Genomic DNA, 15,222 nt, shown 5'->3' on the forward strand with positions numbered 1-15,222 from the left:
TCAAATGTCTTCAAATTCGGGATTATTTAAACCTTCCCTTTCGGTTTCAAGCAGCACCGTGGCTTTCTGTGTGTGCGAAAAAATGGTCAACATGGGCCCAGGTTTGTATCCTAGCCTCAGCTCAATATCATGCAACTCTGGACAAATAACGTAATGACCCAAAAAAAATCTGTAACGTCTAATTCACATGTAAATTATTCTAATGCCTTTGGACCATGTGTGCACTATAATAAAACTTAGAATGATAAAAAAAATCGAGACTTCTAAAAGTTAGGCAGTATAATTCCAATTTAAGAGATCTTAACTTGCTTCTACTTTATTTTATTAATTGTTTATTTATAAAGTGCACACAAGACAGGCAGTTTTCTTATTGCTGAGACCAATGGCCAGACAACAAGATCGGTGAGACTTCAGAAAAGGAAGCAGAGGCAAAAGCTAGATAATTGTCTATCTTTCTCAGCTTGTGAGGCACTTTGTTACAAAGCACGGCAGCCAGAATGACATTTAAGTGCTGGTGCCGTGTACTGGAAACGACCGGCTCAGATTAAGCACTGAGACTGTAGTATGTGGGTGCAGAAATGTTGCTGCCTGCACCTTATCCCCAAGACCGGCAGCGTCACTGATAAAGCAGTCAACTATGGCACACCTCAATGTCAATTCATAAACCGGACGTTTCAGCAAAACTTGCAACACCAGTGCCAGAATGCAGAGTAGGAAACAGAGGAACTAGACTCCAGGCCTTCTCCTGCTACGCCCATAGGCTATGAAATGCGATCCCAGTCGCCAATCGCCAATCATCATTCGTCATCAGCTTCAGGATAGAGTTCAAAGCCTCGCTCTTCAGCAACATTTCATCCCAGAATGCAGGGCTTTAAGTGGGCCGGGATCCGCCGGTGCTCAGCACTTGCAGTTCTAAAAAGCAGGTGCTGAGACTGGTCCCTATGGGGTTCTCAATGTTTGCCCTCACCCTCAGGGTGAAAAAAAAATCTTAGTTCTGCAGCAGTGCCACCCTTCACTGCCTCTGCTGTAAATACTCGTTATAGTTCTTTCACAGTCTCATTTCAGAACGGAAGCACTTTCGATAGTCTATAATTCGAAGCCATGGTTTTTGCTTATTTATCTTACACAACTAACAATCATTGACAAAGCTAATAGTCGTGGCTTGTTGTAGGTGTAAAGTTGCTTCCTGTATTATATATCTGGATGCAAGAACAGAAGCAGCAAATTACCAGTGAGGCAGCACACTATGCTAAGCACATATTTTTAGTTTATGTGTTTTAAGCCCTAATTACATTGGCCGCGCCACTTTGAGAGGACCCCCCCCCCCCAGTTTTTTCATCCCACTTAAAACCCTGACTGTATGACCTCACAGCCATCAAAGTACTAGAAGGACTACCAGGCCCATCATCCCTGTCCCTACACCAGGTTCCAGACCCTTTCTCTGCACCACCAGTACGGTCCTCCTGCCACTAACTACTTCCTTCTGCCTTCCTCTCTCCTCCCCTCGACTGGAGCAAACAGATTGTTAACTCGTTTACAGCACTGTGCGAATGCCTGCAGCACTGCACGGTACATGAAGTGACCACAGCATTTAGGGGGTGCTTTCTTGGAGACGTGGGCACAGAACATTGCCTCCACAGCATCAATACAGACAGGAGAAGGGGCTCCACTCTCGTTTCCACTGGAAGTACTGGGAGCCACTGGAGAAACACACCCCTCTTCCAAAAATGTCCAGAATCCTGAGTCCTCTCATGTTTTCGTGATAGATTGCCCATAGGCCATGTAATGGGCCACTGGAATTATCTGATTCTGCAGAGTTTTTCGCATGATTGTGCATTTGCCACGTTTGCCACATAATCTATGATCGTTTCGTAATCTGCAAATGTTAACAAAAGAATGCTGCATCAAGCTCAACACGCCCAAAGTTGCTAAAACCTGGTGAAGTGGTCCTATGCAATGGATGGCTCTTTGTAAAAGGTTGACTGGCCATCTTTCAGTTGCTTATTGCTGCATTTGGTTGTGATACCGGTACTAATTAGGTGAAACCTTTGCCCAGACTGCGTTACCATGAATAAAAATGTCAAAATAATGAAGTAATACTACCACAAAACGGGCCGCGTTAGACCGCATGAATTGCCTTTTCTTGCCGAATCATTTAGTCAACTCTGCTGCATAATTTGGTCTTCCCCTACCGCATAATTCCAATAGGACTGGCCATGTGACATAAATGTCCCAGTGGTGTGTTAATGTTAAAAATGCTTATTTTGTAAATGGTGCATTTGGATGAGACCTCGTGTTTGGCCTTTGTTCTTTGAATTATCCGCCCTTCCCTTCTCGGTTTATACTCACACAGTGTGTTAAAAGAGCGATTTTGCTGGCACTAAAACACTACAGACAAGACTGATGGATCATATTGGGTTGATTTACGAGCGTCTGATTGGTGGAGTGGGGGGATGAGAGAGGTGTAGGTTATGGATGCAGTCTAAACAGGAGTAGGAGGGAGTGGGTGCGTTGTCTCGTGAGTAATGGAGTTACGGGATGCCATCTCTGTTGGAGCACAGGGGGCGGGCGTGGGGTTTTGAAAATGATGGGGTGCAGATTCTGCGGGGGTCGAACGTGGATGGGTGCGATGTGCACCCTCTAATGGCGCGATTGTATTAATTTAGCACAAATCCATCCGTTCAGTTTCCTCACTGTGTGAGGGGTTCCTCTCTGAGCTACTGCACAGGTTGGTACCCTTCTGCACCGAGCATCGCTCAGCACTACCTTCGCATCCGTCCACTCTACGCCCCTTTGTTCTCACGACCCATTCATTCATTCAATGGACATTACTACAAACTGCGAACGGTATATTCATCTTGGAAATGTACACGAATTGACGCATAGCCTCGACTTGGGGACAGATTACGCACGGGTTGGGGTTTGAATTTCACCAGCGAGAATGAGAGAAACAAAAGAGCTGCAATAAATCATGGCCCGCCCTCCCTGTCTGCATCAGCGGCAGTCCCTGGCCCCTGCCTCTCCCCTGAGGAGAGGTCTTCCCCGCCTGACACCCCGTGTCTCACTCGCAGCCACGTTAGCCCCGTCCCTGGAGGCGGTGCCCTGCGGGCGGGTTTCCCTTTCTCCCTGGTCTAGCGCACATGTCAGCCTCGCTCCATCGCTCCGGCTTCACCTCGTCGCCATGACAAAGAAGGATGTCCCTGCCCTGCACTACAGCGCTGCCCTGTTCGCGTTCTGGCACAGGAGGGAATTAAATCATTCCAATGGCTACTCCTAGGCTGAGTGTCCTGGACAGTGACGCTAATTGATGGTCTTGGGCAAAGTACGCCACTCTTCGTTACCAACCCCTATGCCCAGCGGCAGGTGCCCACCCTATCTATCCCAGCTGCACAAGCCTGCTTCTTACCGTGAGGTGCGGGATGCTCTTGCTTCCCTGGTGAGACATCTTTCTGCTGGTGACAGGCAATCAGTGCAAGAGAGGGAAAGTTCTCTTTCAAATGGGCATCAGCCTTGTGCGGATTCTAATGCCACCTATTGCGGCAGCGGTGGGAGCAGGCGGGGCGGGGGGCGCCTCTTCACAGAGCCGGCCGGGGCTTTGTCTGGAAGCGGCAGCGCCCTCCAGTGGCGGTCTGGAGTGCGTTCTGCTTCCAGTGCACATGGGCCAACTCTGCCTGTTGAGGGCAGAGCAGGGACGTGATTTTTGAGGTGTTTGCCTAATTTAGGTTTAGTGGTCTGTTACGCAGATTTGTAGACATCACTATCCCCCCTCGAGGTAGCTTGGTTTAATGACATCACTATTTAAAAGCAGTCATCCACACAAATGTCGAGTCTGGATGATGTATCAATGTCCAGATATTTATTTTATCATTGTTGTTTCATCACTTTATCATATTCTCTACCTTGCGTCGCTTTTGCTAAATAAAAGCATGCATATACCATACTGTCCCCTCCCCTTCCTATCACCTCCAATAATGATGCCCCGTGGCGCTGACAATGATTCTATACTATCACTCAGGTAAACAGGGTGTCTCCAATAATCCTCCGAATGATTAATATCTTATTTAGGCCCTGCTGGATTAGGACAGATGTTGTGTAATATCTGGTATGATACCAAATATTACACAACACTGGTGATCAGTGTGTCAGCCACTGACCTCAGCAGCAAGCGTGTCATATCGCGTGACAGGGCTGACAGCAGCGGGCGGTACCAAACCGCTGATGTATGTGATGCTAGATCAAACATGTCACCCAGGCTGCTGTTTTTAATTTAAAGCATTCAGTTTCCCCCCCTGCATCACACGTGTGCACATATAAACGAGCAGGCCTTGTCAAATTAAGACAGAGGACAAAGGCGCATCCTGGCCCTGCAGTGCCCCAGGAGAGCTTCCCTTGTGTTCTTCGCCAGCAAATCACCTGCTTTAATAATTCTACAATAAAAACTCTTGCAATGAATAATACAAATAAAGCTGGTTTCATTGTTTCTCACAGCGACCTCCAATAAAGGTTACCATGGTGATCGGGCATCTCCGGATAAATGCTGGCTCCTAAGATCACGTGGGACTGTGGCCACTCGTACTGTACGCTTCCTATTTTAGGGCCACACGCGGTGCCCGTTAGGTTCACAATGGGCTCCACGCAGTGGCTACATTCGTGCGCCAGAGGCACCTCCCATTACCTCCAGGCGCACAGCAGGGAACCAATTAAATTCCGTTTCGCGGCCTTTTCTGGTTATAAGATTCCACATGAGCGCCCGTCTCTCGCTGGATCACACGAGCACTTCCCGAACTCCCAGGCTCTGTCTTCAAAGCTGATCTCAGGGGCCTGGGACAGAAACTGACCACCAGTCTTGGTAGTGGAACCGCTGGCAGAGACTGGATATCTGGTCCGCCAGAGACCACTCAAAGCGCACACCTTATGTAGCTTTTCTTATGCTCAGACATCAACTGTTACCAACCACCCAGGTCTGTACGCTACAGGAATGTATATCTCAGATAGGCCCCTTGTATTATTAGACTCTTTGTTTTACTGTTTGTTTGCTCTTTATTGTTTATGAAAAATAGTCAATAAATACTCCTGAAATTTAAAAAGCGCACACCTGAGGGCCACAACACTGGCGGGGAGTCCTCTGCTAAAAAAGTGCTGTCCACCTTTATGATACATAATAATAACATATTTTATAATGGATAATGTAACCTCACCTGTACTTTATAACTCTATTGTTAGTTAGTTGCTGAGAAGTCACACGGCATACAAAAGTAAATAACGACTGTCCCTTTAAATTAGGGCTTATCTGAGAGCATTGTGTCATTTTTGTCTCTGGCCAGGTGGGCACGTGTGTGTTGGTCAGCAACACGCCATGTGCCGAAGTCGGTGATTGGAACAGCAGCTCTGGCAAACACCGGCAAGTGCTGTCACCAAGAGGGGCTCGTCAATCGAGCTGGGCAGGTGCACGTATGTAAGACCTGATTCTGGTTGCTCTCACTGTGAAATGCTGTGTGTGGTGGAATCTACTAGTCTAGTTACTCAGTGGAAGCCGACTGTCATCAATGGCCTCCTCCACCTGGCCAGACCATGCCTGTAGGGACGACAGAGCCCTTAAACTGAATGTGGAAGGGAGAGAGCCATCTAAGCTGGCAGTGGAAATAAGCATGCACATTCTTCTATTTCCAATTCTAAATGGTATGTATCAGTGGTTTGTGACCGAAACTGCAGATGCAAGCAAATGACCTGTTACTGCCCCCAAGTTGTGTTAATGGGTTCCCAGAGGAAGCGGTGCTTGTGGGACACCCTTCCCTTTGCAAATTGTGTTGGCTGGCTCAGGAGGCGAAGGCACTGATCCAAGGTACCACGGACTCTCACTGGACTACTGTTTGCTGCCCCTTATGTCCTCCCCAATAGGATTTGTTTATATTTAAAAAGTAGGACCTGTTCCTCAAGTAAATGTTTCCCATTTTGTAATACAGATGCAGCAACAGAGATCTACTGTCCATGAGCAGGCCTTATTCCCTCAATCAACAGCTAATCACATTGAGTGTAAATTGCACCCTGCCTAATTGATATTCATTAGGTCCATGGCCCCCTGGGAATGGATAATTTGCAATGAGATCTACTGGTACATGAGTCAAATCATAAATTGCATTTCCATGTGCAAACCATTCAGTGTGCAAATTGCACATCTCTAGTTTGCAAATGAGAGTAGCACATCAGGCCCATCATTTTTTTTTATTAGAGGCACCTTTTTGACACCGAATGTGCTGTAATAAGAACATTATTTCCAACCATTTATAGGTAGTGTTGGACTTGGCCCTTTTTGCAGTCATCTTCAAACTAGTGTCCCATGATAATAAATACAAATAGTTAGGGTAACCCTAGACCTATTTTATCCTTCACACTCACTGCACTACCTAGCACACACAAACCCGCTCTCACCCTACGGCTTCATCACCAAAGGATCTCTGCCAAAGAGCCCCTTCGCAGGTGCCCGTCGGGCATTGCAGCGCCGCCTGACGAGGAGCAGGCCCAATGATGAAGCATGACATCCTTTGAGGTGTGTGAGGGCACTTTTTAGAAAAGATCTTCCTTTCCCCTTCCTTAGGAACTGCACTCCCTCATGATTTACACTGTTACCATGGAGCATGTGTGAAGGACCTGTTCAAATATAGCTCCTGGTTTCTATTGTTTAATATAATTTAAAAATGGAAGCGAGTAGGAGTGTCTATTTTGGTGTCTAAATAATTATAATTTAAAACCCTTTATAATGGTAAACTTGGAATTTAAGTCACAATTCTGAAAATGCCACTTTTAGAAAGTTCAAACGTATTGACAACCAATTTGACACATGAATTGTTAAAGTGTATGTTTTCTCTGTGGTTGAAATTAGTATATGTTTGTCACTTAGAAGTTTTTTCCACAATTATTCATACATTTTGTATGCACACATTGAAACAATTGACAGTTTTTTCCTGTTCTCTGACGAAAAAAAGAAATTGGCAATTGCTCTAAAAAAGTATAAAATCATGTTAAATATACAAAGAACAATATAATTAGTAATTGGTCTGAGTCTGTTTAAACAGAGAACAGCACGAAAACTGACAGCTAGAATAACTTATTTATTCACTTTCAGAACATTGGCAATTCTTGTCCCAACCATTTGGTGCCTGCAGCCTGGGTCGCATGACTTGGTGGAGCTGGCAGTTGGCCTTTGTGTATTGCTCCCAGGCAGTGAGACAAAGGGGTATCAGCTGGTAGGATTGGCCATCTCTGACTAGTTCATGTTTGGTGTGTCTGGAATCATAATGAAAAATCCTAACTTATGGTGAAGTCAGGTTTCAAATTACAATTCTAAAAATGCCACTTTTAGAAAGTTGCCATTTCTTACCATGGCCATTTAGTGCCTGCAGCGTGTCTCTGGGTAACAGGACTGGGTGTAGTTGACAGTTGTACTTTGTGTATTCCTCCTAGACAGCTACACACAATGGGTAACTTAGGTATGACTGGATGGGCAATCAGTGGTAGGATGGGAGGGAGGAGCACTGCCCAGCCTCACTTACACTTGAATAGGCTTTGTCCTGTCTCCACACTAAGGGCTTTATATCCCCTGTAGTTAGTCTGGTGCCAGGGGCAGGAAGGCAGGGCTCCTGTGCACTTCAAAAGCATGCCTCTATAAGCCCATCCCCACTTCGAAGGCACAACTGGGTATACACACTGAACCTCAGACACAAACTCTTCAGTACACTTCTGGACCTGTCAGTACTCTGCCAGGAAGAATGACTGCTGTGCTACTGGAAGGACTGCTCTCTGCTGGTCTCCGACTCTGAAGGAACTGCTGCTATGCTGACCTGCTGACTGTTGCCCTCTTGCCTGGGGAGGAAGAACTGGACCTGCAAATTCATCTTGAACCCAGTGCTCCCAGAGTGACTTTAAGATCTTGTCTGCTGGCCTCATGATCTGAGCCTCAGGGACATAAAATGTGTGGTGAATTGCACACCCCAGCCCGCCGCCCTAACACCTGATACCCCAGCTCTGAAATTCACCCCGCCCTAGGCCTTAAAACAACCCCGACTCCTCTCCCTGAGCCCTAACACTCGGCCCCTGCCCAAAAACTAGCCCAGTTCCCCGCCCTGAGCCCTAACACTTATCTCTAAGCCCTAAAAACTGCCCCTTTCCCTCCCCCTGAAGCCTAAAACCCAGCACCAGACAAAAATGACCCCGACTCCAGTCCCCAGCCCTGAGCCCCAAAACTGATCCACACCCCTGAAAACTGACCCCTTCCCTCCCCGCCCTGAGCCCTTGAAACTATCCAAACCCTCCCCGCCCTGAGCCCTAATACCTTGCCCCTGACAAAAAAACGACCCGATCCCTGAGCCCTCAGCCCTAAATCCGCCCCCCACTCCTAAAAACTACCCCCTCACACCCAGTTCCAGCCCCACTTACCAGGACATGTCCCAGAGCTTCCTCTGCCGATCCTTCCTGTTCCTCTCTGCCCATCAGCACATCTAGACCCATGACTGCCTTAACCACGAATATGTGTGGTTAAGGCAGATGTGTGGTTTAGGCAAGAGTTGTTCCGCTTGGATGAAAACAGCACACATGGCTGAGCCAGCGTTGTAAAGGCTGTTTCCCGTCTGCACCAACTCCGCCTACTAGCCATTTGTCTAATTAAAAAAATATGATGCCACATAAAATGGGCAACAGATTCTCCAACCCGGGCTACTTCCAAAAAGGCTTGTGATATCTGGTCTTGAGAACCTCCAATTAGAAATTCTGAAAGTTCACAAGGTAACACTCACATGTCTTGCTAGACAAAGACACTCTGCAACAGCCTGCTGACCCTAAGGCTGTACCCTCACTACTCCACTTCCAAATGAATTCAATCTTTATCTGAGCACATTTATGATCTAAAACATCAATTCATAATGCTGAAAGATTGGGATGCCAGGACTGTCCCTTCTTAAACAGTTGAATATAAATCTGACAGTGCTATCTACACAGCTACCAAGGTTTCAGATTGCTTATGTGTGCCATTTTCATAATTTCAGTGTAATTATTATTGACATCCAACGACTATGAGGGACACTTTCCCATGACCAAAATCAAGCAATGAAGACAAGGAAAATGTATAAGTATCAAAAATGACACCTATTTGAGCAACAAGAAACTCTAAGAAGATCTTAAAACTGCTGCAAAGCACCAGAAATGGAAGGGCACCTCAGTGCCTGCTCTGTCAGGCTATGAGCTACTGTAGGACACAGTGAGGTAAACGTTTTGCTGGAACAACAGCAAGGGGCAGGCAACAGGATCCACATGAAAGCACTGTATCTGCTAGTGCCGCGGGTTCAGATGAATGTTTATATTTGTCAAGTGCTTCACTGAGAGAAACAAAGTGGGGAATGTGATTCACACACTCTGAACCGGACAGAATGACGCTGGTTCATTGAGCAACTTCAAAAATTCACAGTACAATATATTCTCATATGTTTGTGGACCATTAGCGGTGAGTCCGGTTGCACTCAACTGCAGCAGCTGCTAGAACAAATTAACTTTATAACGGATGGTCTCTGCACACAACAACAGGCACACACAGCTGAGCAGTACATTGACACTGTCTGTGACAGTACAGTACACATTAGGTGTGGCTGTACAGTCAAGTCTGTCAGTGCAGCAGTGGGGGTCGGGTGGGTGAAGGGAGGAGCAGTGCCGGGGGAACTACCAGGGCCCTCATTTATGAGAAGTGACGCATCGCTGTGTGAAAGCAGCGATGTGTCACTTCTCAGTGCGCCCTCCTTGCGACATGATTGATGCGTCATATTTACTGTATGACGCATCATGTCGCAAGGAGTTACAGATACGTCAGTATTTCTGACGTATCTGTATGGTGCAAAAGTGACGCATTGCTGGAGTGTGTCACAAAAGTGACGCAACTCCAGCAATGCGTCCTTTCACATGGGGCACGCCCCATGTGAAAGGGCTTGCGTCAGTCTTACGCCTGCTGTGAGGCAGGCGTAAGATTTTGACGCATTTGAGTCCTAGAAGTGGTGCAGTGAAATCTGGTAGAATTCACTGCGTCACTTCTATGACCCTTTCTTGCGTGGGAACACCCCCCCTGCATACATTATACCTGGCGCAGGTATAATGTAGCACAGGGGTTTACAAAGTGACACATCTACCTAGATGCGTCACTTTGTAAATATGGCGCAACAAGGCGCATTTTTTACACTGCTGGTGCGTCACAAAAAGTGACGCACCAGTGGTGCAAAAGTGACGCAAGGGCTCATAAATGAGCCCCCCATGCTTTAAGCGCCCTCCTGTGCAGCAACATGTCCATGATCGGACTGACAGTAAGAGACTGGAGTAGCAATAAATGTAAAGGCCGCGTCTCCAGGGGCCGACTCCCTAGGGTTCTGATCAAGTAAATGCAGTGAGCAGACACACTCTCATGGAATGCTCTTCAGTCAATGAGGTCAGGGGCACCGCGTAGTCTGAGAGGCCCCACTCACTCCGCCCCACTCTCTCGGCACACCAGTGCCACAGGCACACCATAACACCATAACAAAGTTGTGCCCGCCCGTTTGCCAGCTCAATTGGCCAATAATCTGACTTGTTTTTGTGGACACAATGACGGTACCATGCACAACAAAGCAAACCAAAGCAGCTCTTCTCCTAAGATGCAGTCACACAGGCCCAGAATAGTAAGAACTTTTGGAGCCCTGGCCCACTGGCAGCTTGCATACAGATGCTGCTCCCCTGTAACAGTTATTCACACCGGTGTGAGGCTCTACATACAGATATATCATACAGAGGGAGTGAGAGACTTACATCCATTCTGCTTCCATAGGCAATCATATCAATCAAAGGAGAATGAATCATGTGTCTAGTAGTACCGGGGTCTATATGTCCTCAAAACCCTCATGCCCAGCGTGTAGGACCCAGAAGGTATTGGATTGGCTTTAGAGACGATTGATGTAGCAGGTTTATTTTTATGCAGTTTGGAAGATACCGCATCAGATAAATGCCATGAGCGTAGACTCAGACCCGGCTGACTGCTGTGCGGCCCTGCTACGATTCTGCCCCAACCCTGCCTGCCCGGCCATTGACTCTGACCATGCGTCTCAGACACTGCACTGCTGGAGTGCGACCACGGTAACTACCTGCTTCAGTTCACCCAAGCTTAGCATGCGCAGGTGGTCAAGGTGTTGAAAATGTGTTATAATGCATTTAATGCTGTAATGTAGACCACCACATTAAAATGCGTTAGCCTAACACCTGATGTGTGGTACTTTTGCAGGGCTGTATTTAAAAAGGTGAACTTGGGGGCATGGCTAGCAGCCGACAGAAATGGCTGCACACTAGCGCGGCTCTGGAGCCCTCGCTCGTTATCCGGCAAAGATCCTTTATGTAATCCGCCACAAACAACCCAGACATAAGAGGACCCAAGCCCCCGATCTCAGGGCGCATCGGACCGAACAATTCCCTGCCAGAAGAAGCAATGGGATAAAGAAAAAGACTGTGCGAGCAGACGGAGGTTAGTGCAAAATGGCGGTGATGTATCGCGTTGCTCTCTGAAGATTCGGGAAACAGTGACGTATCACGACTGCCCCGGCCGCTGACAACACAGTTTGGGTGCGACTGAAGAGCGGAGGTGGCGCAAAGAACAAAGAATTGTCGACCGGCGGTGAGCTATTCACGGCCCTATACGTAGGCGAGGTGAGCTCTGAATCGGCAATCCAGCAGCAGTGCGCCGGCCCGGTGCCACTACGTGGAATCCAGCATGGAAGGCACTACGGGGGAAATTTACCTGCAGCAAAGGGGCGAAACACAGCATTCTGCATCTCTGAGGTGGTGAGTGAGAAAGGAGACCCCTAGGCCCTTGGTGGGGTCACCGACTAACCTATTTGCTGCGAGAGGCCAGGGTGTGCAAGCAAGGCCGGGGAGGGGCGGCTGGCCCTGGGCCCTGGGAGCGGTGGTGAACCCCTGTGAGGAGGAGGGGAGAGGACTGAATGAGCAGGGCTATTAGTCACAATCTGCAGTGACAGTGGATCACCATATTGGCCGATGACTATTGTGTTATGCTGCCTCTGATTATAGTATGCAAGCATCACCCATACTGGAGAGTGGTCAGAGATGCCTCGTGGTAGACAGATTGGGTTCCAAAAATTGCCAATATCTCCCAATTGTGTCAAAAAAGAATCTATATAGAATAGGCTTCAATGGGCACTTGACTAATAGGTGAAGTGTATCAGGTCTGGTTGAAAGTATCACCATATATCAATAACTCTCATGACCTTAGTAAACTCTGACATGTGTGTACTGGGGCATGTCTGGGGAGGCATTGGTTGTCTATCTATGTGGCCGTCAAGGGTCATATTAAAATCCCCTCCCAGCATAAGGGTTCCTATCAGGAGATCCACCATGATTTCCCCCAGGTCAGTGTGTGCCTCTTTTCCTAGTGCTCGTGGGATGTATTTTGAGATTACATTAAGCGCTTTTCCCGCCCAACTTGGCTCTAAGACAGCAAATTTACCCTGGGGATCTGCTCATGTATGTATAGAAGTGAGTGCAAGAATTCTTTTTACTAAGATACCTGTTACCCTAGATCCTGAGGTCTATCGCACGTGAACCAGAAGTTTATATCCCCATCGAGTCAGGGCTTTACACTTATTCCCCGCTAGATGTGTTTCCTTTAGCAGGACTAAAGCAGGAGCTTGTCTTTTGAGATATTGTAACACAATGCCCCATTTTATGTTATCTCCCATCCTATTGACGTTCCATGTCTGGACGGACATTGACGTTTCTACAGATCTTCCTGCCAATGTCTCTTTAGATGAGTTTTATATGAGCCCTGGGACAAATCGTATGGAGTACTGACTACGATAACCGATTCTTCTCGTACAATTTTAGACATTGAATGACATTCAGGCATACAGGTCTTAAATAACAATGTAGCCTCATTCCGTTCCAATGTGGAGATATAGTGTGTGGCTGATTCCATTGATTCAAACCTTGTGATTTGGGTACATGAACAAAACATATCCCCCGCCCATCCAACAGCCCCCCTCCCTGCCCCCTGCCAGTGGATTTTGAACTACCCACTCACCAACAAGGCAGAGTGCCTGTCGCCACCCACCATATTTGAGAGGTACCTGGTCTACAGCCTCTCAACCCCCGCTCAGATCTAAACATTTCAATAGATGAACTGTATTATGTGGGTAGACCCCAGTGCCCTCATGTGTTCATAGCCCGTTATTGGGTACTTGCCATTCCCCCAAGCTCTGGGAATTCGGACGTGGGTATAAGTAGCAAAACTGTTCCATTGAAGATTCCCCTGCAGTCTCTTACTTGTATTACATAACCCCATCAAAGTCACTTAGCTGTAATTTGTGCTGTCCATTTTTTAACCAAGATGGTTGTCTTTTCAGATTCTTTATGTTGAGTCCGTCTCTTTGTTAGCAGAGTCGCCCCGCGGCTCCTTGGAGTGTTCCATTCTGTTGCTTTGTGGTCCCATGTGTCTCTCCTTATGGGGTTTCTCCACTCGACGCCAGCCCTCCAGCCAGTCTCATGCCTCTTCAGGGGAGTAGAAAAGCTGTGCCTTGCCGTCTGTTTCTACTCGTAGTTTTGCTGGAAAAATCATAGCGTATTTGATGTCTTTTTCTCGCAACGCCTTTTTGACCGCAAAGAAGCCACGTCATTGATTTTGGACTTTCGTGGTGAAGTCTGTGAAAAAAAAATCATACTATTTTCCAGTTTGACTGGTGGATTGGCACACTCAGCTTGAAGTATAACGTCCCGATCTTGAAAGTTAAAGACTCTGTTTAATAACGGTTGAGGGGGAGCTCCCGGCTTTGGCCTCCCCCCTGGGACTCCATAGGCCCGCTCAATAGAGAAGTAGTTTGAGAGTCTCTTTGTTTGCAAACGTTTAGAAATTAAGTCCTCAACACAAAGATCCACTGCTGGGCCTTCTGCACGTTCTGGAACACCTAGGATGTGCACATTATTTCTCCATGCCCTTCCTTCATACTCATCGAGTTAGGCTTTCATTTTGGTCTGATTGTCTTGCAGTTGCTGTACTTGTTGTTTAAGCAACGAGGTATCTTTAGTGAGTTCTGTGGTGGCTTCCTCTACCTCCTTAACTCTGGTTTCCATCTTCCAAAGGTCCGCCCTTATAAGGGGGACCTCGATGTTCATTGTGTCAAGACAGGATTCCAGAGAAGTGCGCACCCCATTAATTGCCGCCATATCTCGAAGCGTTAAGACATGTTGAGTCTGGGGGATTGTGTCTTATCCTGATCCTCAAGTGGGGCGGCATCTTGGTCGTCTTTGGATTTAGACCATGCAAAAGTTTAGTTTGCATCGTTGTTTTATTCCCTTTCCCTCCTGCCATTTTTAGCCGACACTTGATGGGAAATAGTTTATTGACCAGGGATGAGAGTTATTGATATATGGTGATACTTTCAACCAGACCTGATACACTTCACCTATTACTCAAGTGCCCAATGAAGCCTATCCTGTATAGATTCTTTTTTGACACAATTGGGAGATATTGGCAATTTTTGGAACCCACTCTGTCTACCACGAGGCATCTCTGACCACTCTTCGGTATGGGTAATGCTTGCATACTATAATCAGAGGCAGCGTAACACAATAGTCATTAATCCCTGGCTGCTCAAAATTCCAGATATAAAAGAGAGCTCACTATCACACTCGGAAAAATATTTTGAAGAAACCATTGGTTCTGTGGATTCAGCACAGATAATAAGGGAGGCCTTTAAAAAAGTGCTGAAGGGGCAGGCGCTGGCGCTCAAAGTGGATTACAATAAAAATGAGCAACAACAACTAGAACAGCTTGAGAGCGAGCTTCAGCAGCTCGAAATAGAGCACACACGGTCACCTAGCGAAACTACCAAACATCAACTAACCATTAAGCAATTCGAATATAAAACCCTGGCCGGAGAGCGGGTGAGAGCCCAATTACTTACCATACATCATAGGCTTTATGAACAAGGAGATGGAGCTGGCAAAATGCATGCATGGTTGGAAAGAAGGGAACAGGTAGAGTGCTGGCTACCCAGATTAATACTTAGTAATACACAGTATCTCTCAGGCCCGCAAGCAATTGCAGATGCATTTGCGGATCACCTGGAGTAGGTCTACACATCCTCGGTTACAACTAAGGCAGAGGACTCCCTCCAATTACTAGCTGATATCCCTATGCACCCCCTGTCCACT

At 47.0% G+C, this 15,222-nt stretch overlaps 1 protein-coding gene across 2 annotated transcripts in view; it reads right to left on the reverse strand.

The window, feature by feature from the left end:
- CRMP1 (collapsin response mediator protein 1) overlaps positions 1-15,222 on the reverse strand; it is a 211,069-nt gene that overhangs the window by 177,842 nt on the left and 18,005 nt on the right. The window contains exon 1 of one of the 2 annotated variants that reach the window (XM_078678489.1): positions 3,407-3,538. The exons of the other annotated variant lie outside the window; for it this stretch is intronic. Coding sequence (XP_078534615.1) covers positions 3,407-3,445 — 39 coding nt within the window. The 5' untranslated portion in view covers positions 3,446-3,538. Of the gene's footprint in view, positions 1-3,406; positions 3,539-15,222 lie in introns of those variants that run through there. 2 annotated transcript variants of the gene reach the window in all.

The sequence above is a fragment of the Lissotriton helveticus genome, chromosome 2_2, assembly GCF_964261635.1.
Source record: "Lissotriton helveticus chromosome 2_2, aLisHel1.1, whole genome shotgun sequence".
In the NCBI taxonomy this organism is placed as follows: domain Eukaryota; kingdom Metazoa; phylum Chordata; class Amphibia; order Caudata; family Salamandridae; genus Lissotriton; species Lissotriton helveticus.